General features: G+C 37.9%; 2 protein-coding genes across 3 annotated transcripts in view; one reads left to right on the forward strand and one right to left on the reverse strand.

Moving 5' to 3' along the window:
* Positions 1-27,977, forward strand: part of LOC123318935 — a 537,083-nt gene that overhangs the window by 391,198 nt on the left and 117,908 nt on the right. The gene's annotated exons all lie outside the window — the stretch shown is intronic.
* Positions 1-27,977, reverse strand: part of LOC123318930 (C3 and PZP-like alpha-2-macroglobulin domain-containing protein 8) — a 1,198,665-nt gene that overhangs the window by 62,861 nt on the left and 1,107,827 nt on the right. For both annotated transcript variants that reach the window (XM_044905716.1, XM_044905717.1), the window contains one exon: positions 19,885-20,036. In XM_044905716.1, coding sequence (XP_044761651.1) covers positions 19,885-20,036 — 152 coding nt within the window. The remainder of the gene's footprint in view (positions 1-19,884; positions 20,037-27,977) is intronic.

The following is a 27,977-nucleotide window of genomic DNA, read 5'->3' on the forward strand; positions in this document are numbered from 1 at the left end:
ATTCTGAGTATCAAAAATCATGTAGTAAAAACAATTGTTTTTTTTTAGCTTAACTCAAGTTATGGTTATCGATTAACTACTTAAAATAATTTGAATTAGGGGAGATATAACAATAATCTTAGTTCAATATAATTTAATATTGGTTTCCGTTTTCACAAACTGGCCCTGTTATTGAGAAAAATAGTTCGAAAATCGCAACTTTAGGTATTTTAATCAAATTCTGATTATTCTGGAAACGGTACATTTTCGTCGAACTAATGTTGGTGTCATTCGATAATATTTGGTTTACTCTATCGTGGTGTGACGTTTGATCCACTAGTTTTGGGACATTCTGTATATGGGGTGATTTTGAACTCAGCTCAATGCCCTCTATTCACGGTTTTCATTTGACTGTTCACTTGTGAAACACCCTGTACCTCCTTGTACCGTCATATGAAAATTCAAATTCTTCTTGTTGTGAGAAACGTTCAGCCCAACATCTGTTTACTGCAAAACACGTGTTAACGCTGATATGAAGGGTTCAAACTTTTCTACCTGACTCGGGCTTTTTAGGAACGAATTGCTCAAGATGCCGAGTTCGAGTAATATTTCGTTTTGCGTGTTATATTGGATAAAATTGAATTTATTCCATGGAAGATTCGAAAATAATTGATGTCCAGAATGCTCAAGAATGATGAAAATTTTCAGATTCCATTGAAACTCTTGCGAAAATTATTTCGTATATTGTCAAGTTTAGATTTTAATTCATTCAGAACTTTGAGTTCGGCAAATAATGATGTGAATAATTCAATATTCTATTTGCCTCAAGACTCAAAACTTTTCGAGAAACGATTTATTTAATGATTTGATGACGAATGAATCAAAAAATTATGTGTGTTGATATTATATTTTCATTCATTGAAGAATATTTAGAATAATAAAGTTCAACAAATGATACGAACAAGATACTCATTCAACTAGCCTCATCATCCGAAACATTTCAGAATTTATTTCGTGTTTAGATAATCCGCTGCATATCGTTGTTCACAATACGACTGTCAATTTAGGACCAATTATAGAACGATTTAATTAATAGATCAATAGCTTTCGAAAATGTTGGTCAGTCTATAAACTGACAGCTCATTTTGTCAAATGACGGATTTCAGTATCAGACTGCTACATAGTATAATGAGAGTTCAAAAAAAATGTATAGACTACAGAATATAGATGGTTGATATTATGTGTCGCTGACAGTCAATCACATTTCCTTCAGCGCAGTTGTTGTTTTGAAGAAAAAGTAGTAGATTCTCGCAAAATCCGAAACTCTACATGAATAGGCCCAGTTGTTCAGTTCGGGATTGAAGTTTATCCTAGATTGATTTTGACATTTCAGTTCATTCCTGTCAGGTTAATCTAGGATCATCTTAAATCTTGGCCTAATCCTAAACTGAACAACCGAGCCTTATAGTAATAGCAATGTAGCAAGCCTTATAGTAATAGCAATGTAGCATTAATTAAGTCGGTATATTATTGGAATAATACTAATTTTTTATAGCGGAGAATAGTGGTTTTTAGCCTCGGTATTCACGAAATTCATTTCATTATAATTTTTCAAGGTGAATCGGCTCGAAATCTTGGATCCCCCGACCTGCTAGTTTCGTAATTTTTTAAGACAATAGCATAATAACTCAAATTTCAACATTTTAACAGAAATTTTTGAATTTAAGGAAGAGACACATTAAAAAAATCGATAGCAAGTTACCGCCTAAAATACGAGCTTGCCGAAGTTGAAACTGGTACCAATCTACTCAGTGCTTCATAATATGTATAGTTTTATGACTCAGTGCTTTTAAGAACCTGTAACAAAAAATTAAAAACTGTAAACTCGTCATCGCCTTCCAAAGGCTGTATCTTGGAAGGGCTGTCGATTTAGAAAAAAATTTGAAGGAACTACCCCCGCTTATTTTCATTGAGGAAGCATCTCCCTTAGTCCTTCGCATTTATTTAGAGATATCCTGTATAAAGATTCATTTTATCTATGTACCTATTTATTTTGGATAGTGGAAGTTTAATCAATATGTGTTATTTTCGAAGACCAAAACAAAAATTTCAATTGCACCCGATTTGTTAATTATAAGAATCATCATTTATTTTGAATAATAAAACTTCATGCGAAAACACTTGAATTAACTTTTGTCTTTCTCCTTTCATCATGCGTCCATCATAGTGTCCGCTGTTCATCATAGTTTTTGGGAATTTACCAATCAATCATATGTTTCCGAGTATGTATCTATATTAATAACTTCATTTTGTAGATTCATCATGTCTTGACAAAAATATGGTTGCAATTTCAAAATATTTTGACTCGAGGCCTTCAAAAGACTTCAATTTTGTTTATTTTTTCCCTTACATCCTGTATGATCTATCGAAGAATGCAAATCTGTTTTGGATCATTCTTCACAAAATCTTACTTGTTTCGATATAATTGGTAATTTTCTTTATGATATACATCACTAAAAATTTAAACCAGAGAGATGGTACAAGCTATTCAAATTTTCGGGAAAATCCAATAATTAAACATAATCGATAATAAAACAGATGTTTCTGAGCAACGGATTCCTCAAAATCATTGAGCAATCCGATTTAAGAAAAATATATAGAGCGTTCCATCTGAAATAACACAACAATGTCCAATATTCGGTTTAGCCGACGTTTTTCATTTCTGTGATATTGTGAAATTTGTTGCATTTTTCTCTTGATTCTTCAATGAAAATTTTCGGAATGGCTCATGGTCCTTGAATATTCGTCACCATTTACATCTGAATATTTAGCTTGATATGAAAGAAGTTCAACGGATGCATAGATACACACGATGGAATATAAACAGTCATAATCCCATTCGAGAGAGCCAAGTTTGGTTTTCTTTCACGTGATTCTTTCCCCTACAGAAGAATGCGATAAAAAATCGTTGAGATATGCCGCCTGGATTGCAATTATGGAGGAGATAACGCGCTGCGCCTCTCTACAGTTAATTCCTCCGTATACTTATATTCCGCCTGTCTACATCTGCTTTTAAAATACAACGTTGCCATTTTCGGAGGTGCTAACGAGCAAAGAGTCGCCCACAGCAATTCTTCGATATACTCTCAGCTCAGCACACTAGCGCCAGTGATATACACTCGAACTAAAAGATTGTTCAGTACATAAACGGGGTGCGTTGTGACCTCAAAACGATTTTTTGATATGTTGGTCCCTGAAGCCTCCTGAATCTAACAAGCTAAAAAACAAGGCAAAACGTTGTCACCTCCGATTTCGGAGGTGACAGCGATATATATGAGGTGAGAGCGTTAAACGAGTTACTATTTTGGAGGTGGTATTAACACTTTATAACTATATATATATATATATATATACAGGGTGATTTTTTTAAGTGTTTCATTAGAAGTTTTCGAGGAAGGAATTGTAATACAGATTCATGATTTTGGATTTTCGTTTTAGAGAACATGAACTTTAATTGCAAAATATTTTCAAGCGGAATCTACTTCCGGTTTCACCGGAAACGAATGTAACTTCGTTATTTCAAATGCAACACCCTGTATATTTTTACATATTCGAATTCTTCGTTTAATTTTACACTGATTTGATGTATGATATGTGCAACCACTCAAGCGGTTTTTGAATTATAACCTGATTATCAAATTTTTTGAAAAAAAGGTTGTCACAGATTAGTGTCCATATCTTCAAAATCCCTCATTATAAGAATTTCTTTTTGCGAAAGTAGAACAAAAGAAAGTACGCTGATACTGTTTCTTGTATAACTTATGAGGAAATATTATACAGGGTGTCTGAAAAAGGGCCCCAAACTGAGCCTCAATAAAACTATGAAATCTCACTTTTTTCAAATGGCAACCCTATAATTTTGTAATTCCAATCGATTGCCTGTCAAAAACTACTTAGAGTGTCCCCAACATGCCATGCCTCTAAAATCAGTAATTTCGCCGTAATTGAATAAAATTCGAATTTCGGGAATAAATCAAGGTTTCTTAGTCTAACCATAGATTTATTAGGATAGAAATTTTCAAGAAGGCTATGTCTGTTCATTTATAATTCATTTTTGTGGACTGTCATTTATACTTGTTTGATTAATCGGGCACTATGCAAAATCAGAATTACAGTAACAGTGATGTATTAAATATGTTCTTCATTTACGGTGAATGTAACAAAATATTAGAAAGGGCAGTCAGAACTTTCAACGAAAGAAACCCACATTTACCACCTTTAACAAAATCAAAGTTCAGGAAGTATCAAAACAATTTTCTCCGTAGTGGAAGCATTAACCCAAAACGGAATCGTGTGAAAACAGTAACAGGTAATGAAGAAAATCAAATAAAATTCTAGGACATATTCACGGAAATCCAAGAGGTTCCATCAGACAGGTAGCACAGGAATTAGAAGTTTCATATTCGTCGTGTCAAAAAGTGCTCAAAAATGCCAATATGCATAATTATAAATTCCATAAAGGTCAGGCACTGGTAAATGGAGATCATCAGAGAAGAACTGTATTTTGCGAGAACCTTACTGGAATGCTGAACGCTGATCCCCAAATTTTGAAAAAAATGAACAAACATAGCCTTCTTGAAAATTTCTATCCTAATAAATCTCATTCATTCATTCATTCATTCATTGCTGTATCCCGTTACCGGGAATAAATCTACAAAAAGAAGAAAAAAAAAAATAAAAAATTTGCGAACAGACTTGTAATTAGGGCTAGTTACGACTGTGTGCCTTCCTGTGACTGAAGAGACCCAACCGTGACCTACAGATCCTTCCACACTCAGGGCATGGATAGTCACCAATCAGATCTGGCCGCCGCTGTATCCTTCTCGATTCTCCATTATAACTGTGTACTAAAGACCTCCACTGTGACCTGTCTGACGCTAGTTGTTCCCAGTTATGATTGGCATTAACTAATTTTAGGGATTGATGTAGTGTATCCTTAAACCGCTTATACTGGCCCCCCGGTTTCCGGGCTCCCTCAGTGAATTCGCCGTATAGAGCTATTTTGGGGAGTCTTGTGTCTTGCATCCTCAGAATGTGACCACTCCATCTGAGTCGGGCCCTCGTTACCTGAGTCTCAATTGTTGTACAACTCGCGCGCTGCAAGACTTCTGCATTTGAAACTTTGTGGAACCATCTGATGTGCATTATCTGTCTTAGATGACGTTGTTGCGTTTGTTCAAGCTGTTTTATATGTCGCCTGTAGGGCGTCCAGCTTTCGCTTCCGTAAAGAAGAGTTGGAAGGACCACTGCTTTGTAGACAGCTGTCTTGGTCTCCAGATTGAGGTCGTGATTTTGGAACACTCTGTCCTTCAGCTTCCAGAATGCCCGTGATGCCGAATTGATACGGTTTTGTATTTCCGTGTCTAAATTAGCCCTAGTATTTATGAAGCTTCCCAAGTATTTGAACTGCTCGACCTGTTCTAGAGTTTCATTCTCCAGGCTGATATTTGTTTGAAGGCTTTCTGGCGGACTTACCAGGATTTTGGTCTTGTCGACATTGAGTCTAAGGCCCAAAGCTTCATATATATGTTTATAGGTGTCCATCATTATCTGTAGATCCTCTGAGCTGCTAGCGATGAGTGAGCAGTCGTCTGCATATTGAAGTTCCGTGATAAACTTGGTACGGGTTTTTGCTCTGAGGCGCTTCAGGTTGAACAGGCCTCCGTCGAATCTGAATCTTATCCCAACACCTCTTACGGGCATACTCATATCTGCAATTATCGATACGGCTATGGTGAAAATATTGAACAGTAAGGGCGCTAATACGCAGCCTTGTTTTATTCCGGAGTTGGTTGGGAAATGGTCGGTTGTAGAGCCATTATGCTGTATTCTGGCGGTGTTGTTGGTATGAAGGCTTTTACACACTGCTAAGAATTTTTCGGGTACTCCAAGACGTTCCATGATTTTCCATAGCGCTCTCCGATTCACCGAGTCGAATGCCTTACTTAAATCGATGAAGGCTGTATAAATCCTTGATTGTTGTTCACGGGCCTTCTCTTGTAACTGTCGCAGTGTAAAAATTAGGTCCACCGTACCTCGATTTGGTCTGAAGCCGCACTGGGATTCAGGTAATAGTTTTTCTAAGAGTGGAACCAGACGATTAGCCATGATCTTCGAGAGAACTTTACCGGCCACACTAAGCAACGATATGCCCCTGTAATTGTTGCAATTCGACGTATCGCCTTTGTTCTTATAGAGGTTGATAACTAAAGCGTCTCTGAAGTCTTGTGGCACATCTCCCTGTTCCCAGATCTTGCGGAATAGTGTTAGGAGACAATTGACAATGTCTTCATCCAAGGCTTTGAATATCTCCGCTGGAATGCCGTCTAGACCAGGTGACTTATCATTCTTCATATTTTCAATCGCATTTATGATTTCCGACGTTGAGATTTCGTCATCAAGCGATGTCATCGGACTATACGCGGGGAGCTGGTCTACAATGGATAAATCCGATTCGTTATTTTGATTCAAGACCTGTGAATAATGCTCCTTCCATCTTTCGAGAATTTTTCTATCATCAGTTAAAATAGCTCCATGAGCATCTCTTATAGGCAAGCTAGCTTTTCTGCTCGGACCGTAAACAGTTTTGATAGCTTCGAAAAAACGCCTGTAGTCATGGTTATCGGCGTAAGCTTGTATTTCCCTTGCTTTTTCTTTCCACCAGCTATCCTTGATTTTTCTTATTTCTCGACGGACCTCGCGTTTTATGTTTATAAAACTTTTTTGGGCTGCAACATCGCCAGGCTTGTTGATTGCGGTTTTCATCGCTTTGTGTTTTGCGTCCAAAAAGGGTGCGATATGAGTTTCGCTATCGGCAAACCAGTCTGGGGATTTTCGGGAGCGTTTTGTGCCCAGTATTTCTTTCGCTGTATTGGTAAGAGATGACTTGAAGCGAAGCCAATGAGTCTCAATGTCGTCGTTATAATCCGGTGGTGTTAGGCTATCTTTGACGGCGGCTGTGAATCTTTCCTTCGTAGAAGGGTTTTGTAGTTTGGAGATTTGAAGGCGCTCTCTTAGATACTTTGGCTTGCGTTGGTATTTTGGGCGCATTGAGATTTTCATTCTCGAGATTACCAGCCTATGATCAGTCCAGCACTCCAGATCTGCTCTGGGTTTAGTGACCAACACCTCTTTCAGATCTTTTCTTCTCACGATCACATAGTCGAGGGTATGCCAATGCCCTGAGCGCGGGTGGCGCCAGGTCCCCGTTGAATTGGGACTCGTAATAAAATAGGTGTTCGTTATACACAGATTGTGTTCTGCACAAAGAGCCAGCAGACGTTCTCCATTCGAATTGATGCTGTCTGTGCCGTGTTTCCCTATTATTCCCGGCCATAATTCTGAGTCTTGACATCGGCCCACTCTAGCGTTGAAGTCTCCAAGGAGAATAATTCGTTCCCGTTTTGGGATTTTACTTAATGTAGCAACGAGTGTTTCGTAGAAAGTGTCCTTCAAGTTGTCAGAGGAGTTCAAAGTGGGTGCGTATACTGCAATGATGTTCACAAACGTGTTATTCGCTGCAGGAAAGCGTAGGGTCATTAAACGTTCTGAGATACCAACTGGATTTTCGGTAAGTTTGGCGGCCAGGTCGTTTCTAATGGCAAAGCCAACGCCATGTTGTCTGATTTCGCCTTCCGGCAAGCCTTTCCAGAAAAAAGTATACGCTTGTTCTACCAAGCTACCTTCGTCCGAAAAGCGTGTCTCGCTTAAGGCAACTATTGCAATGGATGTTCTTTGCAGTTCTTTATCGATTAGGGCAGTACGCCTCTCTGGTCGGTCAGCCTTGTGGTTGTCTAGCAAGGTTCTGACGTTCCATGCTGCAAAAGCTATGTGCTTTTCATTGGTGTTTGTTCGATGATTCACATCTATGGTTAGACTAAGAAACCTTGATTTATTCCCGAAATTCGAATTTCATTCAATTACGGCGAAATTACTGATTTTAGGGGCATGGAATGTTGGGGACACTCTAAGTAGTTTTTGACGAGCAATCGATTGGAATTACAAAATTATAGGGTTGCCATTTGAAAAAAGTGAGATTTCATAGTTTTATCGAGGCTCAGTTTGGGGCCCTTTTTCAGACACCCTGTATAATATTTCCTCACAAGTTATACAAGAAACAGTATCAGCGTACTTTCTTTTGTTCTACTTTCGCAAAAAGAAATTCTTATAATGAGGGATTTTGAAGATATGGACACTAATCTGTGACAACCTTTTTTTCAAAAAATTTGATAATCAGGTTATAATTCAAAAACCGCTTGAGTGGTTGCACATATCATACATCAAATCAGTGTAAAATTAAACGAAGAATTCGAATATGTGAAAATATACAGGGTATTGCATTTTAAAAAACGAAGTTACATTCGTTTCCGGTGAAACCGGAAGTAGATTCCGCTTGAAAATATTTTGCAATTAAAGTTCATGTTCTCTTAAACGAAAATCCAAAATCTTGAATCTGTATTACAATTCCTTCCTCGAAAACTTCTAATGAAACACCAAGGGAAAAAAATTTATTTCTAGATAAAAAATTCCAGTTCGCAAACCAATGGACGGATTCCATTGAGCGATATATTTTTGTGTAGGGAGTTAGGTGCTCTACAAAAACTGCTACTTACAATTTTTCCATAAAACGGCTTTTCGAAAAGTTATTAGAGCTTGAAATTAAATTTTTGTCGAAGTAGCTCTTTTTACTCGGATATGGGGGAGAAATTATTGGAATTTACTTTGAAAATCAGGAAATCGTTCTCGAAAGTTACAATTGATATGATTTTATTTAGATTTAAATCATTTATGACATCCCCAAATTGTCAACCTCAACAATTGTTAGGGAGTTAGTGTTTCATACTCTTCAGAATGAAATTATTTAGCATCTCTTATTTCTCATTCACTTGGGTCAGAAAGAATGATTGGTTTTGTGCCCTCTTTCAGATTAGTGTTTGATCTTAAACTCGGTACTTGTCTTCAGTTTCATCCATAATACAATTTTGTGTATTCATTATTTTTGCAAACCCAAAATGGCCGCATTCACAAAATTCTCGGTACCTATATGATTTCGTTGGAGAAGACATTATGTAGTGAAAGTAACATATAGATGATAGGATCTTTCTGTTGTTAACAATTCAGCGGAGCGAGTTATTGGTTTAATTGAAGAATGCAATAACTACTAAAAGAAGAATGAAGAATAAACAGTTACAGTTGCTTTTACAATTGATAAACGAACATCGTTATCGTTTTCCGGATTGCAACAAAAAAAATTGAAATTATCTGTTTAGAACATATTATGTATTATAGATGTTGAATATACCAACACCGATATTATTTTTCACAACCGAATAAATGCTTTCTATATGCGACTTATTTCTAATATCATTAAACCTACCAATCCCACAAATATCGAGACATTAGTTGAAAAATTGATAGTTCACTACCTGTTTTGTGACAGTGGCTATTTTGGATTTATAAAAATAATGAATACACAAAATTGTATTATGACTGAAACTGAAGACAAGTACTGGGTTTAAGAACAAACACTAATCTGAAAGAGGGCACAAAACCAATCATTCTTTCTGACCCAAGTGAATGAGAAATAATAGATGCTGAATAATTTGATTCTGAAGAGTATAAATTTCTAACTCTCTAACAATTGTTGAGGTTGACTATTTTAGGATGTCATAAATTATTTGAATCTACATAGAATCATATTAATTGTATCTTTCCAGAACTATATTCTGATTTTCAAAGTAAATTCCAATAATTTCTCCGCAATATCTGAGTAAAAATAGCTACTTCGACAAAAATTTCATTTCAAGCTCTAATAACTTTTCGAAAAGCCGTTTTATGGAAAAATTATATGAGACAGTTTTTGTAGAGCACCTAACTCCCTACATAAAAATATATCGCTCAATGAAATCCGTCCATTGGTTTGCGAACTGGAATTTTTTAACTAGAAATACATTTTTTTTTCCCTGCTATTAGTAGGGAAAATAGAAATCCTCGATGAGCGACCTCTAAATAATAAGATTTTTGACTAATATTTTCACAGACGTCATTTTTCAGTGCCCTGAAGATAATAAGGAGTGTGTTTCTCGAAAAAAAAAGAAAGTCGATTTTTTTGAATCAGTCTAATATATATATATATATATGATATACAATCGGATGTATATGCTCTTTCCATATGTACAAAATGTCTTGGAACTCAACGTTAGTCATATATATATATATATATATATATATATATATATATATATATATATATATATTAGACTGATTCAAAAAAATCGACTTTCTTTTTTTTAGAGAAACACACCCCTTATTATCTTCAGGGCATTGAAAAATGACGTCTGTGAAAATATTAGCCAAAAATATTATTATTTAGAGGTCGCTCATCGACGATTTCTATTTTCCCTACTAATAGCAGGGAAAAAAATTTTATTTCTAGTTAAAAAATTCCAGTTCGCAAACCAATGGATGGATACCATTGAGCGATATATTTTTATGTAGGGAGTTAGGTGCTCTACAAAAACTGCCCCATGAAATTTTTCCATAAATCGGCTTTTCGAAAAGTTATTAGAGCTTGAAATAAAATTTTGTCGAAGTAGCTGTTTTTACTCGGATATCGGGGAGAAACTATTGGAATTTTCTTCGAAAATCAGGAAATCGTTCTCGAAAGTTACAATTGATATGATTTTATTTAGATTTTAATCATTTATGACATCCCCAAATTGTCAACCTCAACAATTGTTAGGGAGTTAGTGTTTCATACTCTTCAGGATCAAATTATTTAGCATCTCTTATTTCTCATTCACTTGGGTCAGAAAGAATGATTGGTTTTGTGCCCTCTTTCAGATTAGTGTTTGATCTTAAACTCGGTACTTGTCTTCAGTTTCATCCATAATACAATTTTGTGTATTCATTATTTTTGCAAACCCAAAATGGCCGCATTCACAAAATTCTCGCTATATGATTTCATTGAAGAAGACATTACGTAGTGAAAGTAACATATATAATAGATGATAGGATCTTTCTGTTGTTAACGATTTAGCGGAGCGAGTTATTGGTTTAATTGAAGAATGCAATAACTACTAAAAGAATAATGAAGTTACAGTTACAGTTTCTTTTACAATTGATCAACGAACATGGTCATCGTTTTCCGGATTGCAACAAAAAGAAATTGAAATTATCTGTTTAGAACATATTATGTATAATAGATGTTGAATATACCAACACCAATATTATTTCTCACAACCGAATAAATGCTTTCTATATGAGACTTCTTCCTAATATCATCAAACAAACCTACCCTATCCCACAAATATCGAGATATTTGTTGAAAAATTGATAGTTCACTATTTTGTGACAGCGGCCATTTTGGGTTTATAAAAATAATGAATACACAAAATTGTATTATGACTGAAACTGAAGACAAGTACCGGCTTTAAGAACAAACACTAATCTGAAAGAGGGCACAAAACCAATCATTCTTTCTGACCCAAAGGAATGAGGAATAAGAGAAGCTTTATAATTTGATTCTGACGAGTATAAATTTCTAACTCTCTAACAATTGTTGAGGTTGACTATTTGAGGATGTCATAAATTATTTGAATCTACATACAATCATATTAATTGTATCTTTCCATAACTATTTTCTGATTTTCAAAGTAAATTCCAATAATTTCTCCCCGATATCCGAGTAAAAACAGCTACTTCGACAAAAATTTAATTTCAAGCTCTAATAACTTTTCGAAAAGCCGTTTCATGGAAAAATTTCATGGGGCAGTTTTTGTAGAGCACCTAATTCCCTACATAAAAATATATCGCTCAATGGAATCGGTCCATTGGTTTGCGAACTGGAATTTTTTAACTAAAAATAAATTTTTTTCCCCTGCTATTAGTAGGGAAAATAGAAATCCTCGATGAGCGACCTCTAAATAATAATATTTTCGGCCAATATTTTCACAGACGCCTTTTTTCAATGCCCTGAAGATAATAAGGGGTGTGTTTCTCAAAAAAAGAGAAAGTCGATTTTTTTGAATCAGTCTAATATATATATATATATATATATATATATATATATATATATATATATTTTTTTTTTTTTTTTTAATCACCAAGCTGGGTAGGCCATTGAGGAGCCGGGCAGAACCTTCTACCAAGGCTACTCAAACGGACGTTAAGAACTTCCTCACTATTTTGGTATTCGCTAGAATGACCTCCTTTTGAGCTGTACTCACTAGCTCTTTGTCCAATCCTAGATTCAGGGTATTGTCCACCAGGTGTGTCTCCACCAGTCCATTCGTGGACATGACTAAGGGCACTATGGATGTTGATTTTAGGCCGTACATGGTTTTCATCTCAAACGCCAGGTCATGGTATTTCGTCAGCTTTTCGACGAACGCTTTTTGGATATTGTCATCAGCCGGTATAGCGACGTCCAGGATCTCTATTGTTCGCTCTTTCTTTTTGAACAGCAGAATATCGGGCCTGTTGTGTTGTATGGGTCTGTCGGTTGTAATAAAGTTATCCCAATACAATCTATATCCTTCATTTTCCAGGATGTTGTTAGGGCAGTATTCGAAGGGCTTCACTGTCTTAGTTATGAGTCCGTATTTTTTGGCAATGGCCTGATGATATACTTTTGCCATCGCGTTGTGGCGCTGCATGTAGTCCACTGGGGCCAGTACAGAGCACGATGATGTAACGTGTTGAATCGACTCGGTAACTTGGGAACATTTTCTGCACTTGTCTGTTGGTATGTTCCGTCCGGTGATGTTCTTAATATATGATCTGGTTGGGACAACTTGATCCTGTATAGCTATTAATCTTCCCTCTGTTTCAGGAAACAGGTATCCGGCTGTAAGGTAAGTAAACGACTCTTTTTTCTTAACTTGATTATTTTTCAGGCATCCAGGGTATCTTCCGTGCAGTGCTTTACTATGCCACTCCTGTATAAGCATTTCGGCGGTTAGTCGCGCTGGTTCTAAGTGGCCTGCCAAATTCAGAGGACTCAGGTTGTTATCTTCTTGACATACAGCTCGATGGAACGGTGAGTTTTTTTTTTGGAAGTATTCTCTCATACTGCGGACTGTTCTGTCGTTCACTATTTCTAGGTTCTGCAGCCCTCTCCCCCCCTCATGCCTTGGGACATACAACCTGTTCATGGACGCGTGGGGATGGTGGATTCCCTGCTTGGTAAGTAATGCCCTTGCTCTTTTGTCAATTTCTTTCAGCTCTGAGTTGGACCACTTGATTACACCAAAAGAATAAGCAATACAAGGTATCGCCCATATGTTCACCGCCTCAAACATCGCCTTCGAGTTCAACCTACTCTGGAGTACCTTCTTGAGTCTGTTGAGGAACCTTTCTTTGTAAGTATTCTTCATTTCTGTGGTTTTAATGTCCAGAGCCTGTTGCACTCCGAGATACTTATAGGATTCTTGTTTTCCCAGTTGCGGGATCGTGAGGTCTTCCATCACAGATAAGCCTGTGCCCTCTTGTACCCGGCCTCTCTTAACATGAACCACGGCGCATTTGTCTATTCCGAGCTCCATTCCAATGTCCTTTGAGAACGCTGCCACTATTCTCAGTTGTTTCTTGAGCTGCTCTTCGTTTGCAGCATAGAGCTTCAGGTCATCTACATAGAACTGGTGGTTAATTTTTATATTCCTCGCCTTCTGTAAAATGTACCCGTATATCTGGTTTTTTAGTAGTCTACTCAGGGGGTTCAGTGCTAAACAGAACCAAAGGGGACTCAAAGTATCCCCTTGGAAAATACCTCTCCTGATTCTGATTACGGCGGTCTTATAATTCTCTTGTTTGGTGTTCACCACCAGCTGCGTGCGCCATGTCTTCATCAGATGCTCCAAGAGGTTGATGATGGGCCTCGATATTCCATACAATTGTAACGTTTTTATAAGCCAAGTGTGGGGTACCGAGTCGAAGGCCTTCTGGTAGTCAACCCACGCCATCGAAATGTTCCTTTGCTTCTTCTTGGCTTGCCTAGTTACTATGAGATCGGTGATCAGGAGCTCCTTGCATCCTCGGGAGTTTCCACGGCAGCCATTCTGTTCCTGCTCCATTATGTTGTTCTTATTCACATGTTGCCAGATGTGGCTGGTTAGTACCCCTGTTAAGATCTTATATATATATATATATATATATATATATATATATATATATATATATATATATATATATATATATATATATATATATATATATATATATATATATATATATATATATATATATATATATATATATATATATATATACTACTAACCAGCCACATCTGGCAACATGTGAATAAGAACAACATAATGGAGCAGGAACAGAATGGCTGCCGTGGAAACTCCCGAGGATGCAAGGAGCTCCTGATATATATATATATATATCAGGAGATCCTGATATATATATATATATATATATATATATATATATATAACATCCGATTGTATATCATATATATATATATATATATATATATATTCACATCTGGCATACTTTATTGCGTCCTTTCAAGAAGCAACCTTATTGCGTCTCCCAGAAATACGCTACCTAGGTGGAATACGCAAAAAATTACGTAGTTTGGTCGTTTCAGATCTCAAATATCTTCATTAATAAAGGAGTTGATATACGCACATTATTGCGTCCTTTCATGGTCCTACCATTAGTGCGTCCGGCGTATATTTTGTTTTCATATGTAGCACAATGCTGCGTCCGAATTTTATTCAATCTTTCACCATTAGCATGTTGTTGCGTCCAGCGTAGTTGCCACATATGTTTTAGAATCTGAGGCAGTAGGATTTTTCGAACTCGATGACGTGATCGTATTATAACATTGGCTCCAATTATTACAACTTTCATCTTTCAAAACACTTCTATATTTATGATGGCTATCATCCTTAGTTTGTGGACTGCTCACTTGGGGAATCGTATTTCAGAATGTTTCAAACACTCTTTAAGTGTCTTTTTGTCAAGAAGAGCTTTAGTAATTATGTAATAATCTTAAAAACGTTATATATTTCATTTTCGTTTCTTTTAATAACAAATGAATGTGAGAGGATGGTGCTCTGGAGATACCTTAAATTAGGAATGCATTAACTGCACAGTTGTTAGTTTATCCTACGTACAATTTGGCAGTCTGGAGAGTAAACTACTCGCTCAGGGTAGTTAAATGGACGGCGAATGAAATTCTCGAATTCGATAGGAGAGTTTGAATATGAATCGTATGAATCTTCGATATACAAGGACTCTCTTTGCTTATAGGAGGACGAAACCATTGAGCATATCCTCAGCCCAGCGGCAGACAAGGTTCGCTCAGGCTGGTTCTAGGGGAACTCATGAACTACTCCTCCTCTGTTATCACCTCTTCCCTTTGGAAGATGGCACTGGAGGTAGAAGTTTAGCTCTTTGAGCTTGTTTGTGTGCCACAATAGACCGCTTTTGTCGCTGTAGCAGGTCTGGGTGAATCGACATATGCGCCGAACAAACTGTAACTGTAACTTTTCGATACAAAGAACAACTTTCCTCGAATGCAGGAAGACAGGGGTTTCAAAGTTTGCAATACCAACATTATACACAAAAGTTGGAAATGGAATGAGATTATTGAGAGGTCAAGACTCACTCAAGGGAATAGTAGCTCATAATAAAATCGAAGTCAAAGAGCTGGAGTGCTTTGGAGAAGCTAATATCCGACATATGAATCGATCTTAAGCTAGTAGGAAAATCTATCACGCCAGCAGAACAAAAGATATTAGAAAGCCAGATTAGACAAGCAAAACTGAAGTTTTCATTCGAATATCATATGAGTGAACATATACTTTATATATTTTAAGAGATTGAAAGACCATGACTTGCTGTAAAAATAATCTTCTGCTTTTCTGGAGTCGGCTGAGCTGATGTCGGAAACAGGAGGATTTGTTCATCAAGATGAAGTGATACTAGATACTAGAATACTAGGTAGTATAGGAAGAATATAATGCAAGTGGTCACCTCAACATCTTGCAGGGCTAGCCGTGATCGACGAAAACTCTTATGCACATCTTGTCCGCTTGCAGAATTCATACTTTATCAGGGTATATAGAGAGACACAATGCGAATTCCTTACTTCCATCTGAGAGAAGTTTATGGCATAGACAAATAACCAAAGCTCTCATTTGTACCTCCAGAGACCGAAGCAGTTTTTGAGAATGATAAGGCTCGCATATATTGCAATTAGGCTTTTTCAACAACTTGGCATATGCCAAGTATGTGCATGTATATACACGCAATAAAGCTCGATAAAGTTCTGCCAGGAAAAGAGCTCAAAGAATTTTTTGTGATGTATTCCCTTCGCTGCCAAAAATAATGTGGTACTGAACGAAGAACAGAAAAGTGAAAAATACAAAGAATCAATGTTCGAACAGGGGGCTTCATACTCAGGGCATAAAGTTTGAATGGTTAATCTGATTGGAGATTATTCTGGCCTGCAGAACTCTGGCAGAATGAAGAACTATCTCAAGAACGTGGGGACAACACTTGGTTCTGTCACTAGGGCAAGAAAAGGGGTTCTGGACGTGACAATGGTCAACGCAGCTTCCAGAAGAAGTGTTAAAGCTTGGGAAATGGTGACCAAACCATCAATCTCTGACCATAGGATAATCGAATATAAAATAACAGGAGAGGAACTGATCCACCATTAAGATCCATCTGAAGCAAAACTTACAACAGTTCGAAACTAATTGGCCAAACCTCTCGCATTGCGATCTGGAACAAAAAGTCGATCAGGGAATTTTAGATGCCTTCCACTCCAGTTATCCACTCCCGGAAGTTTGAACAAGTGAGGATGCATCTAATTAATCCTATTCGTGCATGGGCTCATGCCGACGATTTTAAAATCTTTGGTGATATAGACTCTATTGAAGACTGCGTTTCCTGCAGGGTGCTTTGTGGACTCATTCTTGATTTGGTGTGGCAGAAATCAACTACCATTGAGCATTTTTGAGTGCAATGTCGCCACGTACACCAGGAAAAAGAACTATTTACTGTATAGTTATAGCCTTGATGGCAGCGTCCTGAGCAAAAAAACGGAGATAAAAGATCTTGGCGTTGTTTTGATTAATGTTTTACATTTGTTCCTCATGTTAATCATTTACTTGGTACGAGGCCAAGATTGTATGAATTCATCGTGCGTATTTTCTGCAGATATTTTCTGATCCAGAAACCATGATTTTGCTGTTCAATACATTTGTGACGAGCAAACTGGAGTTTGGATGCATTGCTTGGAACCCAATATACGATTGCCATACACATCACAATGACATATATTCCGAGAGCTGGCGACGAAAATCGGCAAAAGATTTGTAATGGATTATAATTAAATATGAGTTAGTTTTGATGGTGTATATGAATCAGCACCCACGCTAAAAGGTCAGGTAGTGGAACATCTGACGGCGACGCTCTTTGATTTATATAAAATTACAATATCCGTACTTTGGGGTGACTGCTGACTGCCTCTCTTCTATTGATATGTGGTCTGAATATTTTATTCACAAATAATATATGATATTTGAGCAGTAAATGCAGTTTCATCCAATACAATTCTTTTGAAACAATATCGTCAAGGCAGCAACTTATGTGGTGTACTGACACACCGCGTTTCACTAAAATGAGATCTGACCACTTTTTCAAGTTTTCTGTTCTATGAACTAGTGACAATTTTCAATCATTACAAAATACTTGTAGAGTGTGTTGTAATTTCATATACCTACATCAAAGCGCGTCGCCGGGTCAGGTGTTCCACTACCTGACCTTGAGAGTGGGTGCTGACTTATGTACACCCTCAATACTAAATCATATTAAATTATGCGCCAGTACAAAACTTTTGCCGAATTTCGTTTCCAGCTCTCGGACTAATGGAGGCTGTTCAGAGGAGTTTTTTCGAGTAAGATCATGCTGTTTTGTTGAATAAATTCGGTGCAGTTAAGCTTGATATCAGGAAGGGCGTTGTTTGTTTGAGGTTTTTTCATGGACCCTTGAATGGCACATCTACTCGCTAGAGTAGGATTTCATGTAGGACGCCCAAGTTCTAGACCCGTACGCTTGTTCAACCTTACTACGCCCAGAACAAATATATTGTTTCAGTCATCTGTGTACAATATGATTTGTTCTTAATTCAATCAGATCTCGCATGTCTGTGATATACACTTTGACAGACAGTCCTTATTAATTAATATATTACAAGGACACTACATATATACAAGAGTTTACATAATTTGTAGAACTTTTTAATTTTTTTGGTAATGTCACTTCTAATCCCACAGCACTCAGAATACAAAAGGTCATGGCAAAAGGAGTAATCAACCCCACAATATCGCTCAATAAGCCAGACGGATAATTCACCGAAGGAGAACAGGAACGATCTTTCAGTTTTCCCAAAACAACCTTCACAGGTATAAAACCCATAACTAGAATCGATACAGCAATATAGACCAAGAATCCTCGTAAGGAAGATTGGGATATTTGAAAGACGATATTTGGAGTGGGCAATGAACACCTTCAATCTATATAGATCACCAGAAGTGTAAAGAAAAATCCTAGAAGAGATTCGTCTTCATCTTCTGAAGATAACCAGAAGCTGCTTAGAATGAGTCATATACACAGAAAATGGAGAAGGACAAAAGTTCCATTCACACCAAAATGGGGACCCATAATCTTCAAGAACAATTAATTCAAGATCGTTTCTATTGAAGACGATGAAGAAAATAGTAGATAACAACATAAGGACATAGAATCTGGTGAATACACCAATTCACAAATACCAGATGGCCTACAGGACGACCGATAAACAAAAACTGCTCTGTATGACCGTATGACTCTATAGCTATGTTCCTGGTCCCTCGGAAACTAAAGGAAATGAAGAGGCAAATACACTTGCCTCTAGAAACAAGGGAAGTTGACGTCTATTCATCCAGTGGAATAAAAAAATTTTAATTCACAAGTGAAATGAGATGACATAAGCATAAGCGGATAAAGCGATACCTTTCATGTCAATTTATAAAGACGATAATTCTCTGGAAAGTGTTATCGTTTCATTTCTAATTGAAGTGGAATAAAATTCACGTGAGTTATAATTTTCTTTCATTCGGAAAAATAATAATGACAATATCAGTCAAAAGAACACCATAAGGGCACTTCAATCGGACCTGCTATTTCTCTGGAGACAGAATCCAATACTTCACCTAACAGACTTTCGGGATGACCTTGGAGCCTAGGAAGCTAAATCATTTCAGTTGTGCAAATACAACTTGGTTTACTTGTATACACAGTTGCCAGATTTAGGACGCAACATTATGCGTCGTGTGAAAGATGTATATTGACTGTATATCAGTTTTCATCATTTGAAGCGCCCCCGAAGCGGAATTTGCGTGAACTAAAAATATACTTTAGGTTTCATGAGAAGCACTTTACTGCGTCTGGAGATATGTTTTTCAACATAGAATAACTTTTTCATCAGAAGATGAATAGAATCTATAGTCGTTCCAAAGATAGCTCTCGACGTCCTTCACGATTTGCGACAACCCCTGTCGTTGTATCCCTCGAAATACCAGAGAAAACTTTGAAAAACAATGCTGCGTCCGGTATACGGACGCAGTATTATTCAGGGCGCAATAGTGTATGGCCCAAAGACAATGTATGGACGCAACATAGTATGCTGTGTAAATAAATGAGACGTCAACACAAAAGACAATTTGATTTACCCAGAGAACGTTACACTATAAAAGTGCACAGTATATTGGATGTAGCATTTTCATAAGATAATATTATTTCATGAATATGAGTTCTATAGAGAATATTCATATAAGACTTTACCTGAAACATGTTTCAGTTTTCAGTACTGGCGATTTTCCTTCAATTTTTTTGATAGAGCTTTTGTCGGGTGGAACTTCTTGTGCTATGGTACAGGATATGGTCAGCACTGGTGTATCGCTCTTCGTTGCATAGGTGGAATATATTACTCTCCCCTGTAAAAGAAAATATAGAAATGAATGATAATGTAAAAACAGCTAATAATAATAACTCAACAGCAAGAATCTGATAAAAGCGATTAACACCTACGCTTGCTCGGAGCTGAGCTATTCATTAGGTATTATCTCTTGGACGACCACCGATTCAGCAGCTTTACAGAGAAAAATAAGGACGATGCTGACTAAACACAATAAACATCACCCCAAAAGCTCAATAGAACGGACAGAGTTGCCACGACATTTTGGGGGTAGAGGAATTGTTGATTTTTCCAACCGTATGTCCCAGGAAATTGAAGGACTTCGAAAATATTTCTTGAGCAAGGCAGCTTCGTCAGAACTTCATCGACTAGTTTGTGTTGCTGATACTTCTAGACCGTTAAAGCTACACCAGGATCACTTTGAAACCGTCTAACACTCTGCAGAAAGTAAAATGCCGAAACTGATTGGCAAACCTTTGCATGGGAGGCACCAGAATGAGGTCAACCATGATAACGTCGACATATCTGCGTCGAACTACTGGTTGACTTCCGGAAGGTTGTTTCCTGAGACAGAGGGCTTCATGCTCGCCATCCAGGATCAGGTGATTCCAACAAGAAATTACATGAAATACATCGCCAAGGATGCCTCAGTGGCGGACGATAGCTGTCGTTATGGCTGTGCGACACATGAAACTATCCAGCACATCACTGGGGGATGTCAGAAGTTCGCGGGCAAGGAGTACAAGAATAGACATGATGCTGTTGCCAAGATTCTTCACCAAGAATTGGCACTAAAACACCAACTTCTAACTTCGAACAAGGTTCCTTATCACAATTACCATCCAGATGCTGTGCTGAAAAACGAACATCACAAGCTCTACTGGGATCGCACTGTTCTCACAGACTGGAAAATAACCCACAATAGACCAGACCTCATATTGCTCAATGAGGATGAGGACACAGCACTATTCATCGACGTGGCAATTCCAAATAATAACAATCTTCTAGATAGACACACTGAAAAAATTTCAAAATACAGAGATCTCGAGGAACAAACCAGAAGACAGTGGAAGCTGAAAGATATAAAGACCATCCTCATTGTCATTTCATCTACAGGCCTGATACCGAAGAAACTACTAGAGAACTTGAGAAAACTTCAGTTGGACGAAAATATTTATAAAGTCATGCAGAAGGCGGTACTGCTCGGAACGGCGAGAACTGTACGCAAGTACAGGGGGAATGCAAAGGAACACCGTCTGCTCCGACAGGAAGTGCGGGTGGAGCAGGAATCCAACCTACAGCAGGGAGCCGAGGAGCGACCCGGACCCGACCACCACCACGAGCCCGAAAACCTGGAAAGGGCTCCAACAGAGCTTAATCCTTTTGATATCTGAGATATCTGGGATAAGTGAATATTCTTCTGGAGAGGAGTGTGAAAGCCGCATGGCTAAAGTCATATTACTTTCTACCGGTCACTCACATAGTCTGATGTAGAAAATGGAAAGTTACCACCAAAGGAAGCCATAGAACAATTCTGGACCGAACAATTATCAACGAAACCTTAGTTCAATTGAGATACCGGACGGATTGAAGATGAAAAATCTGAAGCTATAAAATATGAGCCGATGCAGCATGACAAGATCACAATTGAAGAAGTAAAATCAGCTATCAGAGGACTGCACAACTGGAAAGCACCTGGGCCTGATGGATTACAGAACTTCTGGATCAAGAAACTTTGGATCATGCATGACAAATTGACCTCCGCAATATTTGATGTCATTGAAAATACTGAAAGAATGCCAATATTCCTTACGCATGGCACAACGTACCTGTTACCTGAAGACCAAAGGAATACAGAAGACCCATCCAAATACCGACCAATCAAATGTCTTCCAACGATGTACAAATTAATCACATCGTGCATTTCAAATCGAATTCACAACCATTGCAAAAGGAATAACATCATCGCCATGCAACAGAAAGGATGCACTAAAGACAGCCGAGGGTGCAAAGAACAGCTAATAATTGATTCAGTTATCTGCAATCAAGCGTTCTCCAAGCGGAGGAATCTTTACGCTGCGTACATAGACTACAGAAAAGCATTCGATTCTATACCCCACGAATGGCTCTTGACGATCTTGAAGATTTACAAGGTGGATCCCAATATTGTTAAGTTCCTGAAAAACGCCATGTCAACCTGGCGTACTAGTCTTCAAATGAAAGCAGCAGATTGCTCCATAACAACAGGACCTATTCCAATAAGACGCGGAATTTTCCAAGGAGACTCGCTGAGCCTTCTGTGGTTCTGAATGGCCCTGAATCCCTTGTCTCATAAATTGAATTCTACGGACTACGGATTTTCCATCAAGAGCGGCAGTAGAACAATGATAAAACTGAATCATGTACTTTTTACATGGACGATTTGAAACTCTTCGCATCTACCAAAAAACAAATGCAACAGATGCTGAAAATGGTGGAAGGATTTTCGGAAGACATCAAAATGAAGTTTGGATTAGAAAAATGTCGACTGCTGAACATAACGAGAGGGAAAATAGAAGATGGTACGTTCAAACTCAAGGAAGGTGCAGAAATTGAAGCATTGAAGGAAGGAGACACATACAAGTATCTAGGCATAAAACAGGCAAGAAAAATCAATCAGACCCAGATGAAGAAAGAATTAACGGAGGAGTTCACCCGAAGATTGGAAGGGATAATGAGAACTGGTCTTAACAGCAAGAATCTCATAAAAGTGATTAACACCTACGCTTGCTCGGCGCTGAGCTATTCATTCGGTATCATCTCTTGGACGACCACCGATTTAGCAGCCTTACAGAGAAAAATAAGGACGATGCTGACTAAACACAATAAACATCACCCCAAAAGCTCAATAGAACGGACCGAGCGGCCACGACATCTTGGGGGTAGAGGAATTGATGATTTGTCCAACCGTATGGCACAGGAAACTGAAGGACTTCGAAAATATTTTCTGAGCAAGGCTGCTTCGTCAGATCTCCATCGAGTAGTTTGTGTTGCTGATAGTTCTACACCGTTAAAGCTATAACAGGATCACTTGGAAACCGTCAAACACTCTGCAGAAAGTAAAATGCAAAAACTGATTGGCAAACCTTTGCATGGGAGGCACCAGAACGAGGTAAACCATGAAAACGTCGACATATCTGCGTCGAACTACTGGTTGACTTCCGGAAGGTTGTTTCCTGAGACAGAGGGCTTCATGCTTGCCATCCAGGATCAGGTGATTCCAACAAGAAATTACATAAAATATATCGCCAAGGATGCCTCAGTGGCAAACGATAGCTGTCGTTATGGCTGTACGACACATGAAACTATCCAGCACATCACTGGGGGATGTCAGAAGTTCGCGGGCACGGAGTACAAAAATAGACATGATGCTGTTGCCAAGATTCTTCACCAAGAATTGGCACTAAAACACCAACTTCTGAGTTCGAAAAAGGTTCCTTATTACAATTATCATCCGGATACTGTGTTGGAAAATGAACATCACAAGCTCTACTGGGATCGCACGGTTCTCACAGACCGGAAAATAACCCACAATAGACCAGACCTCATATTGCTCAATAAGGATGAGGACAGAGCACTATTCATCGACGTGGCAATTCCAAATAATAACAATCTTCTAGATAGGCACACTGAAAAAATTTCAAAATACAGAGATCTCGAGGAACAAACCAGAAGACAGTGGAAGCTGAAAGATATCAAGACCATCTCCCTATTGTAATTTCATCTACAGACCTGATATCGAAGAAACTACTGGAGACCTTGAGGAAACTTCAGTTGGACGAAAATATCTATAGAGTCATGCAGAAGGCGGTACTGCTCGAAACGGCGAGAACTGTACGCAAGTACATGAAAATGCAGAGGAACACCGTCTGCGCCGACAGGAAGTACGGGTGGAGCAGGAATCCAACCTACAGCAGGGAGGCGAGGAGCGACCCGGACCCGACCACCACCACGAGCCCGAAAACCTGGAAAGGGCTCCAACAGAGCTTAATCCTTTTGATTGATTTGATTTTGCAATATATGGACAACATAAATTCAATTCTAATCTTTATAAAAATTTCGAGATCACACATATACATATTATAAGACAACAACGACAGTAAATTCAATCTACTAAGCATTTTTCAATGAAGATTGTTATTTTTTAAATCTATCCGAGAATGCACAAGAAGCCTAGGGGTTGAATCAATATATTTTCGTAATTGCTTCTTGAATATTGTTGGCATAATATTTTTTTTTTATATTTACTGGCAAACTATTAATTACAAGCGGCCCCAGAAATATATGACTCCGCTGTGCTATAGTTCCATTTATTCTAGGTACTACCGTAGAATACAATTTATATCGGGTGTTATGTTCATGATTTATCTGTTTATGTTTATACATTTGACTGTGATGATTTATTGGGAGTGACTGATAATATAATTGTCTTAAGTCATATATCCCACTTCCTTTATAAAGCAAATCGGAAGGACATCTGAATGGTTTGGAGTATATTATTTTCAATATCCATCTCTGTGTTGTCTCGATTTTATTTGAATGCACATTCATCAATCCTCCCCATGCTAGATTGCCGCATGTCAAGTGAGACTGTACAAGAGCATAATACAAAATTTTCATTTGTTCAGTAGTACAAAAAGATCTAAATGATTTGAATTTAGGAATTAGGTACCTCAACTTTTTCACAATTTTATCGGCTTGCCCTTTCCACTGAAGTTTATTATCGATATATACTCCCAAATATTTCACAGAATCTGTGGATGTTATTTCTATAGGTGTACTGTGGGTGGGTAAGATATGTAATTTGGTCATCTGGGGTAAGTACCGGGCGAGGCTGGTGAAAGCAACAAATTTAGTTTTCTCAACATTTATGGTGAGTAATTTATAGTTAAAAAAGTCAATAATTTGTGCAAAGTCAACTTCAATTTTCTCTTTCAGGTCGCTCCAGGATGTATCTTGCTAAAGTATGGCAGTGTCGTCAGCAAAACTCACGAAATCACCGACGGATGGTAAGTCAAAGAGATCATTTATGTAAATGATAAAAAATAAAGGTCCAAACAACTTGCCTTGAGGCACTCCATACTTCACCTCCCTAAATGTTTCCACTTCATCTCCAATTTTGCAAGCTTGTGATCTGCGACATAGATAACTTTCCATTAACTTCAGAGATTTGCCCCTAAAACCTATTCTCTCCAATGACAACAATAATTCATTATGACAGACCGTATCGAACGCTTTTGCGAGGTCGATGAATACGCAGACAGCTTGCATTTTATCATCAATCAAGCTTTATACATTTTTCCAGTCAAATAGGCTATTGCATTCTGCGTCGAGTTACCCGCTCTAAAACCGTTTTGTCGATCTGAAATCAGGTTATATTTATCTAAAAATTTTGTTATTCTGACCTTCAACACATTTTCAAATATTTTTGAAATTACGGAGGATATTGAAATAGGTCGATAATTTGAGCATAACGATCTGTCCCCAGACTTATATAAAGGTACCACAATCGATTTTTTCAGAACATTAGGATATTGTCCCACCTCAATTGCCTTATTGATAACAAATGTAATAGGCGTAACTATGAACTCTGCTGTATTTTTTATTATTTCTGTGGTTATCTTGTCTACTCCCGCTGATTTACTGTTTTTCAAAGAATATAATATTTTAAGTACTTCAGCTTCTTCAGTCTCCAATATAACTATTTAGTTAACATTTCTTCTTTGTTTGAATTCAACTCCGCTATTTTTAACCCTCTTTGCCAATTTTTCACATACACCTATGAAGAATTCATTAAAAACCTCAGTTAATTCTTTTTTGCCAGTCACCTTTTTCCCTACTTCATTTAACACCGATGTTGGTTGAATTTTGGTTGTATCGTTTTTGTCAATATTTCTTAAGACTTTCCAAAGTTGATCTGGATTTTTCGAATTGCTATTGATCTTATTCCTGTAATACTCTGCCTTTGTTTTCGCAATCAGTTGTTTTAGAATATTATTGTATTCTTTCAATTCATGTTTCAGTAATATATTTTCTGGATTATTTTTACATGTTTTATAAAGTTTATTTTTGTGATTTATTGACTTGATTAGTCCCTTGGTGATCCATGGAGTGCGTTTTCTTTCATTTCTTTTAAAATTTACCTTTTACTCACTTTGTTGAGTCTTGGTCACCAAAGCTGACAAGGGCAACTGCACCGTGATCATGAGAAAGTCTGATTACATTTGCAAAACTGAAGACTTCCTGAATTCAACAGATTTCGACACAACCCCCAAAGATCTCACACCTGGTTTTCTTGAGAAGGTAAATTCTACCATCAAACAAAATAAAGATATTTTGCAGCTTCTCAATTTTAAAATAGATTGGCTCATCTCGTCTGTACCGGTCACTCCTCTGTTATATATTATAGTTTGCCAAAGATCCACAAACCAGGCATACCCGTTCGCCCAATCGTTTCCTTTGTTGGCACCCCTGCCCACGGCTTGTCTTCCTTCCTCTGTGATGTTTTTCAACGCCATTTAGATTACAGATCAGAATTCTCTATCAAAAATTTTTCAGAACTGGTACATCAGATCAAAGACCTCAAATTTCCCGAGGGAGCAACCATGGTCTCCTTCGATATAGTCAACTTATACCCATCTACTCCACCGGTTGAAGCCGCTGAATTAATCAACCAACTTTTGGCCTTTTCCGATCTTAGCGACGATGTTGTGTCTTCTCTCTCAGCTTTACTAAAAGTTTGCCTGGAGCAGAACTTTTTCAAATTCAACAACCGATTTTACATCCAAAAAAACGGCCTAAGTATGGGATCTCCCCTGGCGCCATTGCTTGCAGAGTGTTTTCTTAAATATCTTGAAAATAAACTCAAGGACACTAACTTGTTCAAAAAACACATTCTATTTTGGAGACGCTATGTGGACGACATTTTTTGCATCTGTCTGGGAGATCAATCTGACCTCGATTTGTTCCTAGATTTCATTAACACACTGCATCCTAGAATCACCTTCACCGTTGAAGCACAGACAAATGGAACCCTTCCGTTTCTAGACTTGCTTTTGCGCTCGAGAGATGATAAAATCGAATTCTCTATCTACAGGAAGCCCACAACAACTAATCATGTGATCCCTTTCTCATCAAATCATCCACTCCAGTACAAGCTTGCCGCCTTCCGTTCCTTCTTCTATAGACTGTTGACAACTCCATTGTCCGCTGAAGATTACGAAACGGAATACAATATTATACTACAAATAGCACACAACAATGGCTTCCCTATGAACTTGGTCCAGAACACTTTTCGCAGGATTTCCCATAAGATCATGATTAGACATAACACCCATTTAACCCCTATATCAGATGAAAACATTATTTTCAAGAGCATCCCTTATGTTCCTGGGTTTTCTGAGAGAATCCAAAAATACCTAAAACAGTTCAACATTCAGATATCCTTCAAAGTTGAAAACTCCCTTAGAGCAATCCTCTCCAGAGGTAAGGATAAGGTCGACCCGGTCGAGAGAATGGGAGTCTATCGGCTGGAATGTTCTTGTGGTAGTTTCTACATAGGCCGATCCTTTAGAAGCATCAAAACAAGGATCGATGAACACTTCAGAGCCATTAGGACCAACAACCCCAACAAGTCCACTTTCGCGGAGCACATCCTCTCCGACTACGGCCACGTTTCTTCGTTGGAGCCCTGCATCCTGTCTCTACCTCGAAACAGAAGTTTATGTGACTCATTGGAGAAGATACATATCACAAAGGCAAAACACAACACCCCAACTAAACTTCTGAACACCCAGCAAGAGTTCCCTGAACTGCTGATTTGTCCGCATTTGCTCGGCTTTCTTCCATCGCGATGACTCGGATTCCGTTCTTCCCCCTTTCCTCCCAATTTTGATACTTCACACAACCTGATATACGCCAC

Source organism: Coccinella septempunctata, chromosome 8, assembly GCF_907165205.1.
Source record: "Coccinella septempunctata chromosome 8, icCocSept1.1, whole genome shotgun sequence".
NCBI lineage: Eukaryota > Metazoa > Arthropoda > Insecta > Coleoptera > Coccinellidae > Coccinella > Coccinella septempunctata.